Source organism: Perna viridis, chromosome 4, assembly GCF_037379345.1.
Source record: "Perna viridis isolate PV_CMFRI_1.1 ecotype Kerala chromosome 4, ASM3737934v1, whole genome shotgun sequence".
Taxonomy (NCBI): Eukaryota; Metazoa; Mollusca; class Bivalvia; order Mytilida; family Mytilidae; genus Perna; species Perna viridis.
In genome coordinates this window covers 34,562,219-34,586,451 of record NC_142448.1, presented here as the reverse complement: position 1 = coordinate 34,586,451, position 24,233 = coordinate 34,562,219, and the positions used below count along the sequence as shown (strand labels likewise).

At 32.2% G+C, this 24,233-nt stretch overlaps 1 protein-coding gene across 8 annotated transcripts in view; it reads right to left on the bottom strand.

The window, feature by feature from the left end:
- Positions 1-17,005: 17,005 nt before the first annotated feature.
- Positions 17,006-24,233, bottom strand: part of LOC148619861 (multidrug resistance-associated protein 1-like) — a 70,389-nt gene continuing 63,161 nt past the window's right edge. For all 8 annotated transcript variants that reach the window (XM_088580218.1, XM_088580222.1, XM_088580220.1 and 5 more), the window contains 3 exons: positions 23,174-23,340; positions 22,255-22,449; positions 17,006-21,611 (listed from right to left, as the gene is read on the bottom strand). In XM_088580218.1, the coding sequence (XP_088436344.1) occupies positions 21,497-21,611; positions 22,255-22,449; positions 23,174-23,340 (477 nt within the window). In that variant the 3' untranslated portion in view covers positions 17,006-21,496. The remainder of the gene's footprint in view (positions 21,612-22,254; positions 22,450-23,173; positions 23,341-24,233) is intronic.

The following is a 24,233-nucleotide window of genomic DNA, read 5'->3' as shown; positions in this document are numbered from 1 at the left end:
AAGGGGTCAAACCTTTCACAATGAGTTCTATTTCGAAATTTCGAGTACATTAAAGACGAAAATTCAGGTATCAGAAAAGTCCAAAGTCCAACTTTACACATGTTGATTTAATTACAATGTACATTAAAATAAACATAGGATAAATCTAATCTAGGTAGTATACAAATATTGCATCACCTCATAGCTATTGAAAAATTACGGTATCGAATGTAAATTGCACGTGTTTAGCAGCTGTTATGTAACAATATTATATTTGTCCTTGAAAAAGAATCTGTCTATTTTCTTATATTATTTTAAACTCCGACGTTTATAGATATCACGTATCATTTACTGAATTTAAATGAACATAATAACTAATGCTCTATATGTCCTTCCGTCAACTTTGTTTTGGCGGTTAGTGTTACCTTTAACATCACATTTTAAACACAAATCACAAATACTTTTATTGTGGAAACTAATATTTTTTTTTTTTTTTTTAATATTTTTAACTAATTTACATGTTTTAGTTATTATTTTATATTTTTATTACGTAAGAATATCAGCTAAATATACTTCTTTTTAAAATCGTTTATCTCTCTGTGCAAGATTATTCTGTAAAATTATATTCAGTAAAACTATAAATTTTCACAGTTTGATGAACAAATGTCTCCAACTATTCATAGTTAACAGACTAGTAAACATATTTTGTCTGTAAATGTGCAGACTTGTGGGTGGAAATCAGTGCAAATGTATTGATGGCTTGACATATTTTTTTACTTATGTTACTGGTTCTTGTTGACCATGGGACTTGTTGTACATAAAAATTGTTGCATTCTTCATTCAAATGTGTAAATTTCCAAAAGCATAATTATGAATGTATTGCATATAATTTTCTGTAGAGAATTGACTTTTTGATAATATTCTGTGTAGCATCTATTACCTGATGTTCACACAAAAGCATAAGCAGTAACCCAATCTGCAAGTCGCGTCGATTCGACGTTGATTTGTGGTCGGCATTGGTCTATCGAAGTTGGACGAACATCGAACCGACGCAAGTGATATGCCGACCTTTGATCGACATCGTTTCCACTTCTTCTTGCAGACTGGGAAGGAACCACTAAATAAGGATGATAATAAAAGAGTAATCAAGGGAACCAAGGTTCTAACGGTAATCAAAAGAATGTAATCCAGGGACAAAGACCAGACATGAAAAACAGATATACACAACAAAGAACATGAAGTTACTAAAATAATACATACATAGTAACAAAAGCAAATGAGCACCTCGGACTCCACTAAAAACTGGGAGCATGGACCAGATGCACCGGTAGGTTGTTCAACGTGTCATAGTTTTCCTTTCCTCTTTCGGCTACCCCGGACTTGACTTTTTATGAGCAACTCGGCGGGTGTTTCTAGAAAACAGAAGGCGCAATACTACCGGTGCACCTGGTTCATGCTCCAAGTTTTTAGTGGAGTCTGAGTCATTCATTTACTTTTGTTGTTTTGTACGTAATATTTAAATTATTTCATGTTCCATGTTGTGTGTGTTGGTTTTTCCTGTCTGGTCTGCCGCTGGATTTCATTCTTTTGATTTCCGCTAGAAGTTGGGTTGATTTCTCTTTTACATAGAGAGTAATGAAAACTTTACAAATGACCGAATGCGTTTGGCACGTCTCTGTATGTATTTATTACAAGGCTACAGTGTGGAATTAGAACCAAATAACTAGGAAGATCAAGATTAAAAAATGAATTATATAAAAGAACTCAAAACCAAAATATTGAAATAGATGCAACATCCAACACCAATAAGTTTTCCCTGCCAGATTTTGTCAAAGGAGCTACAACACAGTATTCCCAGTATTACGGCAAGTTTTGGAAGGTAATATATGATACATACTTTTGGTCAGTGAATACCCCCCGGGTACCCGTGGTCAGTTGCAGCAGTAGCCTCGGCACTGTGGTTTCTTTATACAAAAATACAATTATACCAACCATGTAAAAACTTCAACGACACATGATATTCGCAGATATAGGACATGGTTTTTACCGTTTGCACATACTTCTTCCCTTGAATAGTAAGAACATATTCAAAAGCTTATTGGGAACAAACGAATATTTCGAAATCGAGACCAATGTTTAAATTTCGAGTTTCGCAAAAGAAGTCAAAACTTTAATAATAAACTAAACTTTTTAGAAATACCTTGGTAAACCAATCAACCAACACTGAGTCATCTCCGAGTAAAAAATGATAGATATTATGTGAACAGTTTTACGTTAGTCCTTGAAAATGCCTCTCCATTACATATTTTCCCTCTATTTGTTTAAAACCCGACGTTCAAAGAGTTTTCATGTAATTCATACAGTAAAATTATCGCGATAACTAATATACTAAGTAAAATTCGTGCATTTCCAGACGGGTCCATTATGACTTTTTAAAACTAGGCAATGTTACTTAAAACTGGTGCATGTGTAGGTATGTCGATTTCAGCTTATAATTTCTTGTTAAAATGATACAGAAATAAACTGAGCATTTAGAGTATATATTCATAAAACTTTATGTACATACAACCAATACATTTTAAAGCTGGTTAATACATGTATTTAAAACATGTTTTTTATTCATAATCGACCAGTTATACGCCCTCGATCAGACATAATGTCTTCAGTTGGGCCATGAATACAGACCTTGAATATTTAACTGGTAAAGTAAAGTTGTGAAGTACAACTATAGTTGGAAGCATACAAATGATAAATACGTAAGTTTGTCACATTCCAGGTGATCTCAAATTTTTCACAAGTGTTTGGGATGTTTCGGAGGGGTTGTAAATTGTTATATTAAGCTGTAGATATTACTGTTCTATTTTATTCTATATGATAGACGATTGTATTTTTTGTACAACACCGTTTGATGAGGCTGTTGACCGTGGATCAGTTGTATGAAGAAATTGACCAAATGGATGAATAAGTAGGTTTTCGTAAAGATCATTTTATTTTCTGGAAGTTTCAAATGAAGGAAATGATTTTAAGACATTTTAATACCCTGCCAATGCACATGGTCTGTGCTACCAGTTTTTTTAGTTAAATGTGAGTTATTCATTTCCTTTTGTTTTGTTTTCTTTGTTTTGTTTTGTTTTTTGTTTGTTTTTTGTTTGTCTTTTTTGTTTGTTTTGTTTTGTTTTGTTTGTTTTTTATTTTTTTGTTTGTTTTTGTTTTTCTTATCATATTTTTGTTTGTTTTTGTTTTTCTTATTATATTTTTGTTTTTGACTTATTTTTATTAATTATTTTGCTTGCCATATTTTTCTTACCCCGTGTTCTTTGTGGATGGTGTCTGTTTTCCCTGACTTTATCGTGGTATCATTATTATGATTACTGCTTGAATATTGATTCCTGCATTAATCTTAAATATATTCCATTATCGTAGAAACGTAATTTGAAAAAAAAACTACAGACGCATTAATTTATATATATATATATATATATATCAAAAACTGAATTCAACAAAAAACACCAATCATAATAATATAAATTTTGATTTGCTCTCCAAAATGACTTTTTATATAATTATGTAATACATTCTGGAAAACCTGTTCAAAGGTATAGAGGTAAACTTATTATTTCATACATAAATATATTTGCGTAATTGTTGAGAAAGAGACATTAAAAGGTTACAGTTGTGAACAAATAGCAAGAATATAATGAAGTGTAACAGAGAATCCAGTATATCATTTACAACTTTGACACAGTTTTCGGAGTTTTGATTGTTTGTTGGATTAATTTCAGCTTTGAATTTTATGATATTGCAATGTGTAATCAATTTGTTATCAAAATATTTATTTCTGTCCGCACGTAAGGCACTACATTCAATTTTGTAATAGCATTCATCCCGAATTGCATTCCTACATAAAAGTCTTTACCACTTTGGTTCATGGGTTAATTTATCGTTACCAGTAGTGTCGTGATCGCACAACAGTCCGCTAAAATTATGAATAGCAGCAGTTTCGTATAAATATCATGGTACATGTATGATCTACTTTGCGTACCATATATATAAGACTGGGTCACATCCTTGAGGATCTTTGGTAAATGCTTGCTTGGAATTCAAAAGACCCCTAACTTCATGTTTGCAGTAGTGTTAAAAAATATAATTCCATTCAAGATAATTCATCACAATTGTTCTAAACTCACATGGCCTAGATGGCAATGTGACCTTATGCCATTACTTTGCGTCCGTCGTCGTCGCATTTAAACAATTCTTTTCTAAAACTGCTTGACAGAATGTTGGCCTGAATGTTTTAAGGATGGCAAGCACAAATCTTACGTCAAAATGCTTGTTTCCTAGCTGTCATGTCGATTTATATGATATAAGGGGATTTTTTTTAGGTAAACCTCAAAACTATCATAGAAGAAAAAATGAACCTCCTACTGAGTCGTGGTATGGAAAGGAGTTGCTGTCTTTGAAAGGTCAAAAACTGCTATTTTTGGTTCATTATCTTTCGACAAATATTGACTCAATTTCACCACAACTTTCCCTTTGATTACAAACATAGCATTGATTCTTTTTCAAAATATTGAATCAAAAACTGACTGAACCTTATAGAAATCTAACATAAAAATATTGAAATTGTTAAAATGTTTTTTTTTTTATTCCTGTCATCAATCATCCATAAAGGAAACAATGAGTTACATTTGGATGAGTCATGCAAATCGGGCATCTTGATTTTCAAACAAATAGATTCAATTATATTTTTTTTTAGTTCTTGATAGAAAATCTGCACAAAATACTCTTCAAACGATATTCATACATCACTTATAATCGGTCTGTGCATCATCCTTTTGTGAATTTACACTCCGTAAAACTAATATTTTTCATAATTATGTCTTGATCAAAGAAGCGTAAAATTTAGCATTAACAATCAAATAGATTCAATTATATTAAACAGACGCCACATCTCGTTGGTAAAATTAATGGCCTATAAATTATCATAAAATTGTGAGAAAAAAGTTTCAAGGTACTGAAAACTTCTTTATTTTGAATACTGGTTCCTACCGCAATATTTTTATATAAATTGCTGCCTTTTCGTTTAGAATTGTTCGATCTTTCCAATACCATATCTGTATAATTTTTATATAAAATGCACAAAGGAAACAAGAACCAACGATTTATTAACTCAGTAACAATGGAAACTTATATCAATGTTTGAATAATTAGTTTTCTTGTGATGATTATTAAGAATTTACGGGATGTTAGTTGTCATCGCTATGCACAACCTCACATCCCCCCCCCTTGAAACAAAGTATATCATAACTGGTTTTAAACCAACAATCATAAAAAAAGAAAATTACCATATAATTGCAATTTATCAAAAAGACACATTAAACATATTTAAAACATAAAAAAAATAAAAACAATATATTTGGTTAAAAGTCTTTATTTGGGGCGACAACAAAATAAATGTCCCCATCGGGCTTCAGTTACACGTTTAAATCTCTCAATTTCAATTATGTGTTCTTTCTCCTCTACATATTCGTATTTGAGGGGAGGCTGTACATTTCCAGGCGTCCGGAAACATGGATTTGTCTTCCTTACACTACAGGTGGTAGCAGCATATCTGCTTGCATTATGACTGTCAAATAGGTGGCACGTCATCAAATGTCTACGGAGACCAGACCTATGATTAAAGGTATTGACACATACTAGGCGCGGAAAGAAATTGATAAGAGGTAAATGGTACTTCCTCTAGTGACGCACATACTGATTCTAGGCAGAAAAAGTCCTGACGTCACAGGAGGGCACTTGGCAAGTAAAACCAGAATGAAAAACGGGTCGGGTGGCTATCCTGGAAATAAATATAGGTATGAGTCATCCATATAAATTTTGCTAATGCATCACAAAACTAATGTATGTCTGATAAAGCAAATACTTATGTGTGTATTTTAATGACATGTTATAAAGTAAAAATAGCACGATTGTTTTAAAGCTACAAAGTTGTATGTCAACTTCATTAGCATAATCCGCTATTAACAGATCAAGTTATAACATTAATATTATAGCACAATTTAAGTTGGATCAAAGAAATATGCTGTTACACAATCCTTCCATCTTTTATAAATGACGGTCTTTTTTATGGACTCAAGGAAGACTATGCGTAGACAGATGAAACTCGTGTAAACATAACAATATAACAGAGATCTTTAATACGTAAGTATTGCAGTTAAATATGTTTTACACACAAATACATGTATATAGATGACTCAGTAAGACTTATATCTGTTGACCTTTTTTCTTTTTATTTTATAAAAGTTATTCTATTTATTTTTAAAATGAAATTTTCTGTCACAGAAATATAGTGGCTTACATACCATATGTACAACATCATTCTCCCTACCATTTTCAGCAAAATAAACCGAAAATATTGAATTAAAATTTCCCTTTTTATTCATACATCAATCTACAATAATAATAATACATATTTACAAAATATATACAATTTTCATGTTAAGGGGAATATTTATTCGATTTATGAATGGCTTTACCTGGTGTTTATAGGGGAGGGTCTTCTTAACACCGATTTAATTTGAAGTTTCTTCTGAACCCTCTGTAAATTCTTGCTTATTTGTAGTAGTTTTATCTAATCTTTACTCTGAATCTGAGTCTGAATGGTAACTTTTATTAGGATTTGTTAACGCAGTCCGGATTAGAGGAATCTCTCCCAGAAAAGGTTTTAAATGGTCTATATGAACATTGATAATTATTTGGAGTTTTCTGGACAGATAAGTAACATCAGTCAATTTATTAAGAACTTTATATGGTCATACCCATCCTAAATCTAATTTAACAGTTGCTGTAGGAGGGTACCATCCCATCTCCAAACAAAATAACCCATATAATAGGTTCTAGGTTTTATGACCCTATCATAATTATTTTTATCTGGCTTTAAGCGGCTTTGGTCAAATTTTGCTTAGCAAAATTAAATGTTAACTCAAACTTGAAGTATAATTAAGCCACTGAACATGTTCTATTGGACATAATTTCACCCAAGAAGAATGAAGGATTCCCTACTATAACATCCATAGGACAAGAAATTTCCCTTCCGAACATCATTTTATGTGGGGACACACCTGTACTGTCATTTTCACTAGCCCTTTATGCCATTAGGAGGTAAAATAAATGATCACCCAATCATTCCTATTCTTACTAACAAAACTAGACAGCATCACATGTAAAGTTTTATTAAATCTTTCAATTAGCCCATCACTTTGAGGCCTGTAAAGAGCAGTTCTAGTTTTATCTACACTTTACCTTGTACAGACTTTTACAGCAAAACGTTTTGACTCAACTTCTCTCCCTTGATCCGAATTAATTTGCTTAGGAATTCCAAACCTACAGTTTAACTCTGTAACAATTTTATCTGCTACGGTTAAAGCATTATGGTTGGGACAATATAAGCTTCTACCCACTTTATAAAGTAATCAAACAAAACTAATAGGTATTCTTTGCCACTTTCTGTTATAGGGCAAGGATCAACAATATTTATGCCTATCCTGCTAATAGGAAATTTCTTTACCTGAGATAAAATGTCTGAAGTCATTTTTGGCTAGTGAAGTCTTTTTAACAGATTTGATAGTTTTATCACGTCCTAGATGACATGCAAGCCTGTGATCATGAAGTTCCGTTAAAATTTTACCTCTTATCCGCTTTGGTGCAACTAAAATAAGTTCACCTTCTCTTATGAGATAACAAATTCCCTCTTGAATCTTAAGTAATTCCCAAAGACTCCATAGATTTTTGAGTTCATGATCACAGTCTACGATAACTTCCCTATTTGGTTTATTTTCTTATTGGTTCAATAATTGAACTATTTTGAAAATACTTTAATCTTTTCCTTCCAAGATTTATTTTCGTCATTGGACCAAACTCTTATCCAGTTTGAACAATTTGGTTCTATATTTATACGTGAACATCCATTGATATTTTGTACGATTTGTTCCAGTTCTGTATAATCATTTTCACAATAAAGTATAGTATTATCTAATGGAGTTTCATTTTCAACAAATAACGGGCGCAAGTCTTTTCACTGCTAGTGGCTTTACAAGAACAATCATCATGTTTACAAATCATGTAAGGCTTTCTAGACAATCTATCTGCATTAGAATGCTGACTTCCTTACAATGTTCTATTTCAAAATTATAAATATTTAAAACTTTGATCCACCTAGCTATCATGCTTTAGGGTTTTTTTACGTTTTTAAGCCATATTAAAGAAGCATGATGTGTTCTAATTTCAAATTTTGTCCTATGAGATATTGCCTAAATTGTTTAACCAAAGTTACAAAGCAGAGGACGCTTACCCTACCGGTGCACCTGGTCCATGCTCCCAGGTTTTAGTGGAGTCCGAGTTGCTCATTTACTTTTGTTACTTTGTATGTATGATTTTAGTTACTTTATGTTCTTTGTTGTGTATGTCTCTTTTCCATGTCTGGTCTTTATCCCTGGATTACATTCTTTTGATTACCGCTATAACCTTGGTTCCCCTGATTACTCTTAGTATATATTGTGACGTAACGTCATTCATTGTTGGTGCTTCGTTGCAACAACAATTAATAATTCTCTATCATGCTCACTTGCATGGCAATCTAGTATGAACAAGTCATTTTCAGTCGGGTAACTGATTACAGGAGCAGAAATCAAATGTTCCTTTAATGTGTCAAAAATTTGTTAAACTTGATGCTAACTCTGAAAAATCTGTTTAAGCATGATCCCAAGTTATGCCCTCCAGATATTAAATGATCAAAAAAGAGAACTTCATGATGGAATACTGAACATTGCCCATATCCTGAAGTTAAATCAATTGTTGAAAACCATTTTTCCCCACCTGGTGAATCCAAAGAAGTGTCTATACTGGGTAAGTGGTACGCACCCTTATGGGTTACTGAATGTAATTTTCTGTTATCTATACAGAATGCCTTTCTTTAAACAAACGAATGTGCGGTCATCGTTTGGGAATTAATACCAACAAATTCCCGACAGTTAATCAACAATTTAATCAACAAGACCATTCAATCCTCTCTACGAAAGTTTGTATCCTTTGAGAAATTTACCATCAAACGAACAGTCCCGTCTTAAGTAAAAACTATCGTAGGAAAAGAGAGGAATACTGGATACGCAGACTAGGTACAGCAATACATTACGACATTACAACATTAAAAGTATAGGAACCTTTCAAGCTAATATAATGATAGTATAAATGTGATGAAATTATTTGACAAAAAGGAGTCATAGCCATCGCCCTATACATCACCTTAGATACATGATGTTTCCATAGATGGTCTTCCTCTTTTCATAAAAAACCTCTTGAACTTCATCACCTTCGAACTAAACACCATTCTATTCCCCTCACTCTACTACACTCCCATTACAAAACAAGTCTTGATACTCTTGTTTCTGAACCTTCCTCATCATTTAACAGACTTGTTGCCATCATTTTGGATATTGGCTTCCACACTTTAAACAAGTTTGTGCAAAAGATCAAGATTTCATAACCGTTTGTCAACAAAGGTATAGATGCAATTGATTTGGCTAACATCTTCCATCACAAAAATGTACCCGACAAAATTCCCCCATATTTCAAGGACAAATTAATACCGATTATTTCATATTCAAATACTTCACCGATTGCATCAAAAAAGTTTTCAAATATAAAAGGCTATTGCAGAACCTCGAGATTGAGGACTCTAAGACCACCTGACTGTTCTTGCAAAAACTCTCCATTCAAATATGGTCCTTTCGATCAAGTCATAACAGGAATTTAAGCCTCATCAAAAACGAATCTCTGCGTAAGGTCTTTTCTAAAGGTCCCAAGAACCGTGAACCACGCTCCATAAATTAGAGTTATAACTTTGAAGTTCTTATGAATGTCATGGAGTACTACGCAAGAAAATGAATAAAACGATAACAAAAAACATTGATTCTCTGTCAGAGTGGGTAAAGATTGTGAGGTCTTTAATTTTTAAACGAAGGAAAGTTTGAAGTGGGATAATGAGTGTCAATGCTACATAAATTTATAAAGACCCCGAAGAAGTTGAAACATTGTCTACTATACATGACAAATATGTTGTCGTACCAGCAGACAAAGCCCAAAACAAGATTGTTTTTGTCTGCAAAACGTATTACATCCAATGTTTATTATCAGAGGAAGACGTAGAAAATAATAGCAGTCCTATACTGCCCCTACACTCTCCAATGAAGAGATAGTGGAAAACCATAAATCTGTGGTATCCTCTTTTGGTCTCTCCAACAAAGACGATGATTGTGATTTAATGTCTATGTACTGGATTCCTTAACTCCCCAAGAATCCATACAAACAATGTTACATAGCTAGATCTGCAAAATGTACCACCAAACCTCTTTCAAAACTTTTAACTTCTATTCTCACAGTTGTCAAAGAGGGTCTCCAGTCCTACAACAACTCCCGTAGGGGTATTAATTCACTGTAGATCCTGAAAAATTCGTAAGATCTTCTTGAGACCTTCAATTCAAGATTGTTATCAGAATATAATAGCATTAAAACCTATGATTTTTAAACACTATATACTTCTATACTGTGTTTAAATTCCGATTTAAACATTATACATCTTCGTTTCTCCGAAAAAGATGGTACACCTAGATACAAATATATAATTCTTAGTAGAGATTCCTCATACTTTGTAGAAAATAATTCCAAATCATCTTCCAAATATACAGAAGAAGATGTTTTCAAAATGCTGGAATTTTTTATCGATAACATATTTGTCCAGTGTTGTGGACGCGTTTTTCAACAAACGGTCGGCATTCCAATGGGAACAAATTGTGCTCCTCTACTGGCTGACCAATTCCTTCACTCTTTTGGGGCTGACATTATAGCTTATCTGATCGGAAAGAAAGAATATCGTTTAGCTAGATCCTTTAATCCCAATTTCTGCTATATAGATGACGTATTATCTTTAAAAAACCCTAGTTCCTGGGATTTGATACATCTCATCTATCCCAAATAACTTGAGATAAAGGATTCTGTGAGGTCAGCATCATCTCTTGACCTACACTTGGAACTCGATGGTAAAGAAAAACTATTGTCCAAACTTTACGACAAACGTGATGACTTATCATTCAGAATTGTCAACTTTCCTTTCATCTGTGGCAACATCCCTTCAGCACCTGCGTATTGTGTTTTCATATCACACCCAAACGCTATGTTAGAACTTGTCGTAACTACGTAGACTTTTTTTTATCGCACTAGAACTCTAACAAATAGGCTTCTGGAACAGGGTTATGTTGCTACAAGATTGAAGTCATCACTACAGAAGTTTTATGTTCGTCATCATGAACTCGTGGATCGTCCTGGTGTATTCATCTGCAAAACTGATTTGTTCAACGTGTCACAATTTTCTTTTCCTCTTTCGTCTACTCCGGACTTTATTTTTATGAGCAACTCGGCGGGTGTATTTAGAAAAGCAGAGCATGCTTACCCTACCGGTGCATCTGGTCCATACTCCCAGTTTTAGTGGAGTCCTAGTTGCTATTTTACTTTTTTACCTTGTATGTATTATTGTAGTTACTTTACGTTCTTTGTTGTATTTGTCTGTTTTCCATGTCTTGTCTTGTCCCTGAATTACATTCTTTTGATTTCCGCTAGAATCTTGGTCCGCTTGATTACTTTTTAAATAATGTAAGATAGGCTAAACCATGGATAATCACTTGGTTCTATTATGTCATAAAGTTTTATCAATTTCCTAATTTTTTTTCTTGTCATCCCACGAGGTGGAATTTTTAAAGGGTTTAGCTGTTCCAGTATCTATAGTGTGTTTTACCAAGTTGGTTCTTTGGAACCGGATTAATAAATCCTTGAATTTATTTTTCTCTCCAGGACTGACTTCAGGTAAAACTTTGTGTTGTTAAGGTTGTATATGTTCAGGAAATTCTTTTATTTCAGAAGTATCTTATTCTATTGGCTCAGATACTTCTTTAGCATTATGGATATCATCAACTACTTTATTTCTTTTAAGCACCATTTCAGAATTTAAACAGTTAATAGTTGAAGAGTAATCAAGGGAACCAAGGTTATAGTGGTAATCAAGAGAATGCAATCCAGGGACAAAGACCAGACATGGAAAACAAACATACACAACAAAGAACATAAAGTAACTAAAATCATGACTTAATTTTCTTAACCATTTTCAGCTGTATTTGATATTAGTATGCTGTATTTGGCAAACTTTAGGTTTGGTTCAACTAAAATTTCATCATTTATCATACATGTATTCCTAGAAACTTTAACTTGAAAGACAGTCTTGGAGATAGCTGGCAAAGCCAGTTTTTGTTTTAATCTAGTGTCGTCTGGTAACACCAATAATGATTTGGAGACGTCAAGATGTGCCTGACTAGATTCTAGAAATTCAATGCCTAAACTTCAAGGAATTGCATCAAGATCTACTATGATCAAATTCAAATTCTATGTCTTGTACTGAAATGGATGTTGAACCTGGCCATGCACGTTTAAGCTATCTCCACCTACTAATATAGCAGTTAGAGTTTTTATTTCAAATTTTCAATCTTATCAAGTACTGATTTAGAAAGACAACTTACCATACTACTAGTATCAACCAAAATAAAATCAAACTTAAATCTTTCCAAAACAACAGGGTCATATTACTGGGACAGATTTGCTAAATTTTTCAATTTTCTTGCTTAGCTCTTCAAAACAATTTACAATGGTTTTTGAAAGATTTGCCATTTCTCCACTAACTTTATCATTGTTACTCGACTTGGCGGCAGTCTTACGGACTGCATCGAATGGTAAATCATATGACTCTTTTGGCTTGTGAACGTCTTGCGCCGAGGAAACAAAAGCCTCATATTTTATAGCAACGGCAATGTCATCATCTGGTGACGTTGGATGTGTAAATTGAACTCTTTTCTTTAGCTCAAGGTTGCCGAGACCTTTAATAAATTGGTCAATGGCACGATATTTCGTTTTATCATGATCAGGTTATGCCAAACGTACTAAACGTCGCAATGCGTGACCGTAATCTGATAAACTTCCTTTTTTCCACGTGTCCGAGAGTTGAATTCGTCGAGTCATTATTTCTGTAAGATACAAATAATCGGCTCGATCATCAGGATGTGCGTCACCGAACAATTTCTAAGCCGGACCCCATAAACTCATAGCGAGCTGTTGCACTTTTTCATATGTATCCCAGTATATATAGTAATCTCTCCAATCTCCTTTTTTGCGATCAAATTTGTTGGGATTCTTTCTCGCAACGTAATGGAGCTCAAATTAGATTAGAGCCTACATTTCAATGGGCTTGTAATTCTGTTTTTTTATGAGAATTGGCTTCACTACTGTTATATTTAGCAGTTCCACCGGCTTCCAAAGGGGTACTTGCTTGTTCGTATTTGGATTAGCTATAGCCTTTGTTTCCAAAGGTATTATTCCTAAAGTTTCGCTATGGTCATGATTCACCTTTGCGGGACAATGCTCCATTTTCCTTGGATGTGGTGTTTCCAGTTGAGCGAACTTTAACGAGCGTATTGTGCCTGAAACAGGTGTTTCATGGTGTCTACTGTTTAAGTCAGCAGATTCCTCGTCGCACTTTTGGAAGAATAATTTAAACATTTTTTTCCTTCAAGAGCATGGTCTCCCTGTACATGAACAGTGCAAGTATATTTTCACTTTTATCATCATGATGGGAAAGTTGCCGATGACATTATACTCATTTCTAGTAATCCGTTTGAATTTCAAATTATGCTTGACGTACAAATTGCATACGCCAACAAACAACAATATCTTAGCAGTTAACAAAAGTCGATAATAAATGACAAAGAGGAAAGAGAACGTGGCTATAACATGACAAAGATGTTGGAGTCTTTAATTTTGCAGCTTATCTCATCATTTCAATGGATATGCAGTTAAAATCCGAAACTAATGATGTGTCATCAAAGCTAGGCGAACTTTATATGCTCTGATGGGGTTGGCCTACACGCCCTCATCGGATTAAACCCTACTGTATTGGCACATCTCAATAAAATTTATGTTATAAATCGGCCTCCATACGGACTCAATGTCATCAAATCTTCAGATCAAAACAACATTGAAACTTTTGTATCAAATGATTAAAGCAAATACATCATATTCTATTCAGAAGAGCAAATTGTGCTACTCTTTCTCTCTTATGGGAAACTCCTATATCGGAGAAATAGATGAAAGGATTTTAAATTGTTTTATGAATATCATATGAAATGACAATTCCAGTGAAAAAAATATTGCCCACGAACAAAAAAGCGATGAAGAGAGACGCTTCATTTAGTTGATTCCGGTAAGTGACCGAAATAGCAAACAAATACGAATTTCCTAGTCCGCAAGACCAATTAAAATCCGCCTACAAGGAGCTCCTGAAAAGTATAGATTATCACCTTTCAAAATACAGAGTGAGAAAACAAATCCACGTTGAAATTACTTTAGTTCAGCAATACTGTGCCTGATAAACCACACAACGTTTTGACAAGCAGCAGAACTCAACCGCTTGCTGTTACGATGGCCAGCATGGAAGTAAAAAAACACATTTATTCTCCAAGGTCAAACATTTTTAAAAGTTTCCCAAATTATCCATCTCGCCAATGTTATAGTCTGTTTGAGTTCATCGAATCATAGAAAAAAATTCCTTTATAAAATCATTTTTCGAAAGAATTAAATTTTTCAACTGCAATTGGTTTTCTATAGTGCATACGAACTCTAATAAATATTTTCAGAATTTTTACCTCAACAGATCTAAGAAATTCCCATTAGGCTTAATCCAATTTTAATTTTAAATATTTAAATATATTTTTTTCAGTTTGAACTTTAGAACAGCTATTTGAATATTTGAAGTAAATATAAACAAAAAGCGGTGTGCTAAGGCTACATAATAAAACTAGGCTACTTCAAGCAATTTGAATATCTATAGGAGTCAACACAGGATTAGAAATGATGTTTTGTGATGTTCAACAGACATCTTTAGATATACAAATGAGTAGATGTCACATGACTTAGTTATTCATCTGAATATTCAAATAGCACTTACAATACTAAGGCATACAAAAATAATATAAACTTACAAATTGGAAATTACATTAAACCTAATAGGAAAAGTTGTTTATTCCGATAAAATTCTGAAAATACTTCTCAGCGTTCGTATGTACTATAAAAATGGATTTGCAGTAGAAAAGTTAAAATATTTTGAAAAATAAATTTATAAGAATTTTTTTTCGAAGATTTATAAAACTCATATGGACATATCTACAAAACTAATAATATACTGTACCTGTTTTGATTTTCTTGAAAAAGATCAACTTGTCAGATATCGGCAAAAAATTACCGAAGCGTCAGGTGTGAGATGAGTCAAATACGTCAAAATGCCATAACGACCTTTATGTGAGAAAATATATCTCGTGGTCTTTGCTATAACCACGTACAGAGGAAAGCAAAACTACTATCATTAACTTTAATTTCAAACTATGGAATGTCCCTATATAAATCAGTCAAAACAGTGATTTACATAGGAAGGATCTATGGCATATGTATTCAGGTATTTTTTTTGCGTCATTTTTTCGATACTCAGAGAATTGCAAAGACCAAATTAGATTACAACCAATATAGTGTGCGAGAAAACAACAAAGGACGTAAAGTGATGAAATGACTCATATGGGACTTTGGTCAAAGGCAGAGAATTGATAAATATTATCACCACAAAGTGTTTGTATTTCAAAGGCACATACGTGAACCATTTAAGGAGGTAGATATAGGGTAAGGCACATAACTCTTGAAATCCGTGATATGTTAGTATCGTATTCAATTTCACCAAAGCCTATCTAGCCTTCATTTGAAAGAGAATGAAATCAATCCAAGTTACTCAGATGCTTACATGAGATTGACGTAAAATGCTGAATACAAACATTCGAATTATATGTAAAAGTTGTGTCCCTTATCTTAGGTATACCTTCTTAAAAGAGACTCATCGAAAACAAAACATAACAAGCAATGTTTTTTTTTTATTCAAAAATTATCATTAAATCAAATATTCTAAAACTACTAATTAAAAGGTAACCATTTTATCTCTACACGGGGAGGACTAGGACCAAATTTTATTATGAATGTTCTGTGATGTAATTTCTGATCTAATCTTTTGTTTTTAGTTTTTTATCATTTGTCTAAACATCTTTATCAATTGTCTATCCATTTTTTTTACAAACAACTGAGTATTACGACTGATCCTAGACCCCTTAGAACATATAGTTACACCCTAACATTCAACAACAAACATTGACTAGTACATTAATAGGCACAAATCAGTACATTACCGAAAGGAGTATAATGATCTGATCTAATCAAATTTTCTTTCCTTCATATTGTGGATTTACGATACTTGACCACATAAAAATAACTAAAGTATATAGAAAACCATTATTTGTGTTGTTATATCCCTCATGCCCCAGCCCACCCCCTTTCGGTCATAAAATGACTTGTGACGCAACAAACTAGATTTCAAGAACGCAGAGACTGTCATCCTTAAAACTAGTAACAAAGAGCTATACAACCATTTTACATTATCCAAGACAATTTATAACAAAGGGCCATGCAATATTAACGAATTGGTAATCAGGTAAAATACTGGATAAACAGATTTCAATCGAAAATGAGTACATATCAACTCGGACAAATTTAACCTATATAAATATATCGGGAGGCATTATCTTACTGGAATTCTCATACAGAGTGGGTTAACATCTCTGCATAAGGTAACAAATTAAACAATAACCTGTGCATTTTTAAATTTTGAAATGAACGGCAATAACTCCTAAGCAGTGTGTGTGAAATACAAGCTAATGTAGCCTATCCTGTGTTTCATGGTCCACATTATAGTTGTTTGAAAATGAAAATCAAGGCGTAGACAAAGTCATTTCCATGCACAAAAATTATTGAGCAGGGTTAATGATGAACAGAATAACAGACGTAATGATAACCACGTTTCTTTTATTTTCCAAGACCTTAAAGCAACTTCTGTATTAATCAATTAAGTAGCAGTCTTTGTAAGAATCATGCAAAATCTGAAAAATGTGATACACCCCAAAAAAGGCTACATATTTTTATTTTTGTTATTAAGTTGTTTTATGGGTCTATACAATGAAATGTGTAATTATTCGTTCAAATCTGCCTGATCTTGGGAGATAATCAACATTGAAAATCCAGTAGATTCTATTGTATTTGAGTGTCATTTACAGAGTTATCTCCCTTAATTTTGAAATCTACAGTGCATTCTATATAATTTTTATCTCCTAAGAACACGGGTTATATGAAGAACTGAATGTAAATTTGTTTACTATGGCATGTCAAACAAAATATTAAAAATAAAAATATGTAGGCTTTTCACCCATGAATCACAATTTGTATGATTCTTAGCTGGAGTACTACGTAAGTATTCATGGCCTGAGAGCAACCTGATTAACGATCAACTAATAATCCATAGCCTTAAAGCAAGAAGACGAAATAGTTTGTGTCAACACTCAAGAAAATAAAACTTGCTGTTTGTAAAACAAAAGGTACAAATTAACAATTAATTAAAATCTAGAACTAATTCTAAATAAAGCTCCACATAAAAATCACACAGAATGGAGATAAGTCCATATTTCTATGGTTAACTTTCATAATACTGTGAAAATATCATTATTGATTAGAGATGCAATAAAATTAATGACAGCAGTTTTGAAAAAAATCATCATTGGCTACATTGTGAAATTTACAGAACATAATTTTTTATAAAATTCAACAAAACTGATTTGATTGATTAATTTATTTTTCAAGCCTTACATTTAAGTACCATTCTGTGTAAGAATCAGGCAATTAGTGGCACATCATTTTTCTCAATTTATTCTATTTTAACTCAAACATATTCAAATACATCTATAAAAAACTGTAAAGCTATTTAAATTTATCCTGAAGCATTGGTGACATCGATATTTTTGACTGCTTATACAACATTTAAGGAAAAATTTGGGAACATTTCCTAACATATTTCCATAGTGCATTTTAACTAAATTTGACCTATCAATATCTTGAAAAGGCAAACTTTACACTTTGACAGTAATTTCTAAAGGTTATGAGGTATAAATACTTGGATAATGCAATAAAATCTATTTTTTCTTCATGTGCCACAACTAATACACATGTGCATGATTCTTAGACATAGAAGTACCTAACTCATAATGGCATTTTTAATAAAAATGTGACTTTGAAAAAGATTTAAGGTTATTATAGAAATTGACAAATTTCTTTTCTTTTCTTTGGTGAACCTGTAATTGCAAGCTAAAAATATACAATTCAATTCATGCATTAGGTACATGTAATTAAAAACTAACTAAAATGGATTTGTTAAAACTTCCGAGATCAGTTGACATGCAATGAAATAATGAACTTCACAATAATTTTAAGTTATGCTTGAATGATTTTCTAAAATATTGTAACTGTTTTATTATACCATTATAAGCATTAAAATTATGTACAAAGCAAATAAAAATTATGATACATGTACATCATGATAAAGATTCAAACTTCAGTCTGAAACACCAGTTCATCCTGATTCTATAAAAGATTTATAACATATAAGTATAAAAGAGATATGGCAGAAATTTAAAAACCTTCATTTAACTTGAAATGTCCATATTCCTGCTGATGGTGAGCATTCAAAACAAATGTTTGATAGAATGAGGTTTTTACTTTAAAATTTTTAGAGGACTAAAGAAAAACCTTAATTATTTGTCTCTATAATTCAATAAAAGTTGACTTCCTCAGCAGCTTTTCAACTTCATGTAAAATGGTGGGCTATTGATAAAATTACTTATATCTTTTTTTTTTAAAAGAGGGCTGTCTTTAAACTTTAATTTTCATATAACCATTCCATTTGAGTTTGTGTATGTCCAGGATTGGAAGCTGTAGTGTTTGATGAAATGTACAATCAATACTGACGATTTAAATACGAAGATGCACTAATAATTAGATTGAAGACAACAAAATACAATCAACCTGCAAAGTCTGAACTAGATAATAAGAACATGTTGTGGAGTGGCTACTGGGTAAATGAATACGTAAAATGTACCCACAATTAAAAGGTAAAACCAGCACTGAATGAAACTTTCAATAGGTTTTTTTTTTCATAGCATGTTTCACATTTTGCCTGATTCTTGCAGACAATGATACTTAATCACTACACATGCTCCCTGAATCTGGATGTTGAATACAGCAGTCCTTTTCACAAAAAAATTGTAAGTGTAAAATTAGTCATAAGTTATGATGTCATAATAGAGTTAAGTATTGTGACATCACAACTTAGGACTAATTTTACTCTTACGATTTTTTGTGGAAAGGGCTGTAGAATCTTTTATGAGTAGCTAATTTAAGTAGCAGTCAGACAGGAAGTGATCCATGCATGTCAAAATCCCACCAATCTCATTTTTATTTCATGTTCAGAAACTGTTAGTGACCACATAATCAGTCTAAGATTTTTATTTGGTTATTGCGGTTTTGAAAAAGAGAATACAGATTGTGTATGAAAGTGGCACTTTGCAAGACTTATCTTTCTACATGATTATAGTGTAAGATAAATTATAATTTTCTGAAAAATACAGATCTGAATGCACAAAAGGCAAAAAAATATAGTTTTTTTGTAGACTGAAAAAAGTATTGTTTGCTTGGTGGGTATATCTACATCATGAATCACTTTACCATTGGCAGTGTCTGAATTTTACATGGACTTGTACTTACAGATGAAACTCTTCAACACATTTTAGTTCTTAGCACAGTTTCTGATTGTATAGATAAAATACAAAAAATACCAATCATATATGTTGAGAAAACAGAAAATGAAGAAATATTAATATTTAACTGTTCAACTTTGTAACTTCAAAAAAAAAAAATATATATATATATATAAACAACAACCTGCACCACTCATACAAAATAAAACATATTATTCAGTCACTCCTCTTTCCAACAACTAAACATTATAAAAGACAATTCATAGTTAATGTTGTCTTAATATTATAAACAAAAAATTACATAATTACAGTTTCACTCTAAACAATGAAAACAAGGCTTTAATAAAATGGAAGGGAGGGGGAGGGGGGTTAAAAGAAATCCACTTGTACTTTAAATGGGCAGACACATAATCTTTTAAAAAATATATAAATATAATGATTAAACAATTTATGTAATATTGTTAAAATTTGAAAACCACATATACATAGTTTGATTTTGGTGCAAATATTTACAGTTGCAATTTTGTTATTTTTTACCAAAATGCATTTTCTTTTTTGCAATATCAAGAATAATCTTCTTTTCATTTAAAAAAAAAAAACAGAATATGAGTTAAAAATTTGGTAAGTTCTGCCTCGATTCTTTTTTTTTTTTGTAATTTCATTTTCATACCATGAATTGTCTCATCTCATCTGAAAGCACGAAAAAATTTATATAGAGGCGGGAAAGCAAATTTGAAAGAATGCACAAAACCAGAAAAGTTTATACATTCTAAACAGCATTAACCTTCTATTTTGGAAACACTAAGACCAACTTAAATGTAGTTTCAAATTATTCTATTTCAACAACAAAAAATTAAGAGCAAAAAAAATTAAGGCAAAATTTTAATTATTGTGTATTGCATGTTGCTACATGTACCCATGAATATTGTATTATTGGTTCATTAAATCTCTCATTTTGGAGCAGAAAAATAACTGAAGGGACTTAAAGACAGAAAGCAAAATAAAAAACTGTCAACTTTCTGTGAAAGTATTATTTTTTGCAGTGTTTAAATTTTTGCTATTTTCATGGTGGACAGAACAGTGCAAAAAATTGTACCCGCAAACTGACTTTTAACACTATAGTATGCTTATCACTAAACTTGATATCTGTGAATGTGTTCATTTGACACAATTGGCAAAAAATTACTATGTTTACAGTAATTCTAAAAAACGGAAATTGCTGCTTCTTTCAAGAATATGTACAATGTAAAGGCCGCTAACTTTCAATATTATAATAAGGCTGCTCACTAATACTAATATCAACATAGCAATAACTTCAAACTTATAAAATTAAGTCTGTCTGAAGGTATGGGAACATTTCAATGTCAAAAAACTGTACACAGTATAAGTTTTGCTTAGTTTTTAAAATGTTTTCTCCTTCATTGGGACACTTAAGGTCAAGGTTTCCACAAAAGAAACTAATTTTTGGATTTTTTTTTTTTTTTTTTGTCACCTCAAAATAGTACCTTTTAGTACCAAATCAAACCCCCAAATAAAAGTAAGTGAACAATTTTTTGCAGACAGATTCACTTTGATAATTTTTGGCAGATATATAACTTATGGTGAAAAAAAAACAAAACTTGAGATACCCGTGTACAGACAACACTTATAAGGCAAGCATTTTTACTATTATATAGATAATAGTTGTTGATTGACTAAGATACAAGACCAGCATCCTTAGCCATTCCATAGAAAGTACTGTTAGTGTCTTCGATCAGGTTCTTAGGAGTATCAAACTCCTTAATTATTCCAGCATCTAACACCATTACCCTAAAAAAATAGAAAAATAACAAAATCAAAACATTATTTCCCTAAGAGTCAGGCAAATAAAGAAAAACCGATAAGAACTTGATCTCTGAAGTTTCAATAATCCATTTTAATTGGTTAATAAGTTCAAGTATCCGATGCATAAATTAAGTTCTGTGATTTACATTCAATGCAGCTTCTAAGAACAGGTTCACCAAAGAAGAGATGCAGATGTCAGAAATATCTGCTAACTTTTAAAATAACCTAAAATCTTTCAGCAAGTTACTTTTGTGATAACAAGGAGCTCCAAGGAGACTGAATTGCTCACCTGGTTCTCATTTTGCCTTTCAGAGCAATAACTCTAACAAGGAGTTGTACGACAATTCTGACACCAAGATGACTTTGGTAGAACTTATCATCATGATCATATCATCAATTGGAAATTTATTTTTATCTATTAATCATTTAATTTCTGATGTAACAAGCTTCCTGATTGGATAACAAATTATATTCAGTCTATTGGCTATAGTTATCTGGTATAATCCATGATTGTATTCAGTCTATCGGCTATAGTTACCTGGTATAATCCATGATTGTATTCAGTCTATGGGCTATTTAGTTACCTGGCGTAATCCATGATTGTATTCAGTCTATCGGCTATAGTTACCTGGTATAATCCATGATTGTATTCAGTCTATGGGCTATAGTTAGAATGGTACAATCAGAAAACTCTGCTCTTATTGTTTTTTGTATTAAATCATCTGTTTCTAAATCTACAGCTGCTGTAGCTTCATCAAGGACTAGAATTTTTGTTTTCCTCAGCAAAGCTCTGGCAAGACATACTAACTGTCTTTGACCAACACTGGAATAAAAAAAAACTATGATTTAGACAACATAAAGTATTACTGTTAAATAGAGGGTTCTAACTTTTTTTCCCTCAGCAAAACTCTAGCTTAACACATTAACCATGAAATATCATTTTTTTACAATTTTTATATTGTTTTCAATGGTAATTCATTAACATAATTTTAAAACATAAAATAAAAATCTGACCAAATAAAAGTAAAGAAAAATCCATAAGAACATTCTGAGTTAATTTCCTGGTTCTCAGGCCATTTCCATGAAAATTAATGAGGGAGGAAGGAGTTTCTTTTTACCTTTCTATTGCCTAAATACTTACAACATATCAAAGAGAAAAATATCTATACCCTTGATAAATTGGCAACCTGACTCAACAAGACATCTTCTGAAGTCAGTATCTTGATAAATTGGCAACCTGACTCAACAAGACATCTTCTGAAGTCAGTATCTTGATAAATTGGCTACCTGACTCAACAAGACATCTTCTGAAGTCAGTATCTTTATAAATTGGCAACCTGATTCAACAAGACATCTTCTGAAGTCTCTACATGTCAGTATCAATGTATTTTAACCTCTGTATAGCAAACACCTGTCTAAACTGAACAAAACATTCAATCTGGAAGCCACTCAGTCTTTATAGATTTCACTGTACTTTACAAAATGTCTTCTTTTTTCTCTAACCAAGAAAAATTATAGTCATAAAAATATATAAAACTACAGTATACCTGAGGTTTTCCCCACCCTCGCTACACTCATGTTGTAAGCCCTTTTCCAGACTCTTAACATATGTTTTCAAGTGGGCATGCTCTAATGCTCTCCAAAGATCGTCATCTGTGTAAGATTCAAATGGATCAATGTTCATCCTAAGACTACCAGAAAATAACACTGGATCCTGAAAATACAAATACACCACCATGCATGAAGTAAAAATGATACTGGGTCCTCAAATTCAATAAATTTTGTACAAGATCAACTGTGAGTCAATGCTTATGTTATAAAAGTTATTTGTTGTACAAAAATTAAATTAACCTAAGAGAGTTCACATAACTGAATGTGAACCTCCACTGGAAATCTCACCAAAGGCAAGCAAAAATTGTATTTGGCTAGAGCTAATTATTGACCCATTGGCTTGGGGCAAGTGATAATTTATTGACCCTGCACAAAATAGTTTTACTTACTTCCTGAATAGCCTTTTATTGACCCTGCACATAACAGTTTAACTTACCTTAAACATCATCCCAAAACATTTTTGCCAAGATAACACTTCATTTTATGTAACTTGGCATACCTATAAAAAGCTTTTGTCAAAATATCAAACATCTGTTGCAAGTAGTTGGAGATAAGACCAAATTAAAAAAAGATTTGTGTTTCCTATTACCCTACCCAAATTAGTTTATCAACTAAAAAAGTATGTCCTAAAATTTTTATTTGTCACTTTTCGAAAAAAAAAATGTTTCAGTCAGAATGGTTATCCCACAGAATCAATGGGGAAAAAAATAAAATAAAACCAACTTTTTATAAAGTGTAATAAGATTTTTTTTCATTGCTTAAAACAATAGATGCACATCCAGAATCCTCTAGATATAACAATTCAGTCTTCCCCTTTTTGGTTATACACAATACTTTAAGCTAACCTAATGCTAATCAGGAACCAATTGTTATATAAATGTTACAGCTACAAACTTTTTGCAGAATTCAAACACTCAGGGGGTGTTTCAGGTGAAGCAAGGGACACTTACCCTACCAGTGCACCTGGTACATGCTCCAAGTATCAAATTGAGTCTG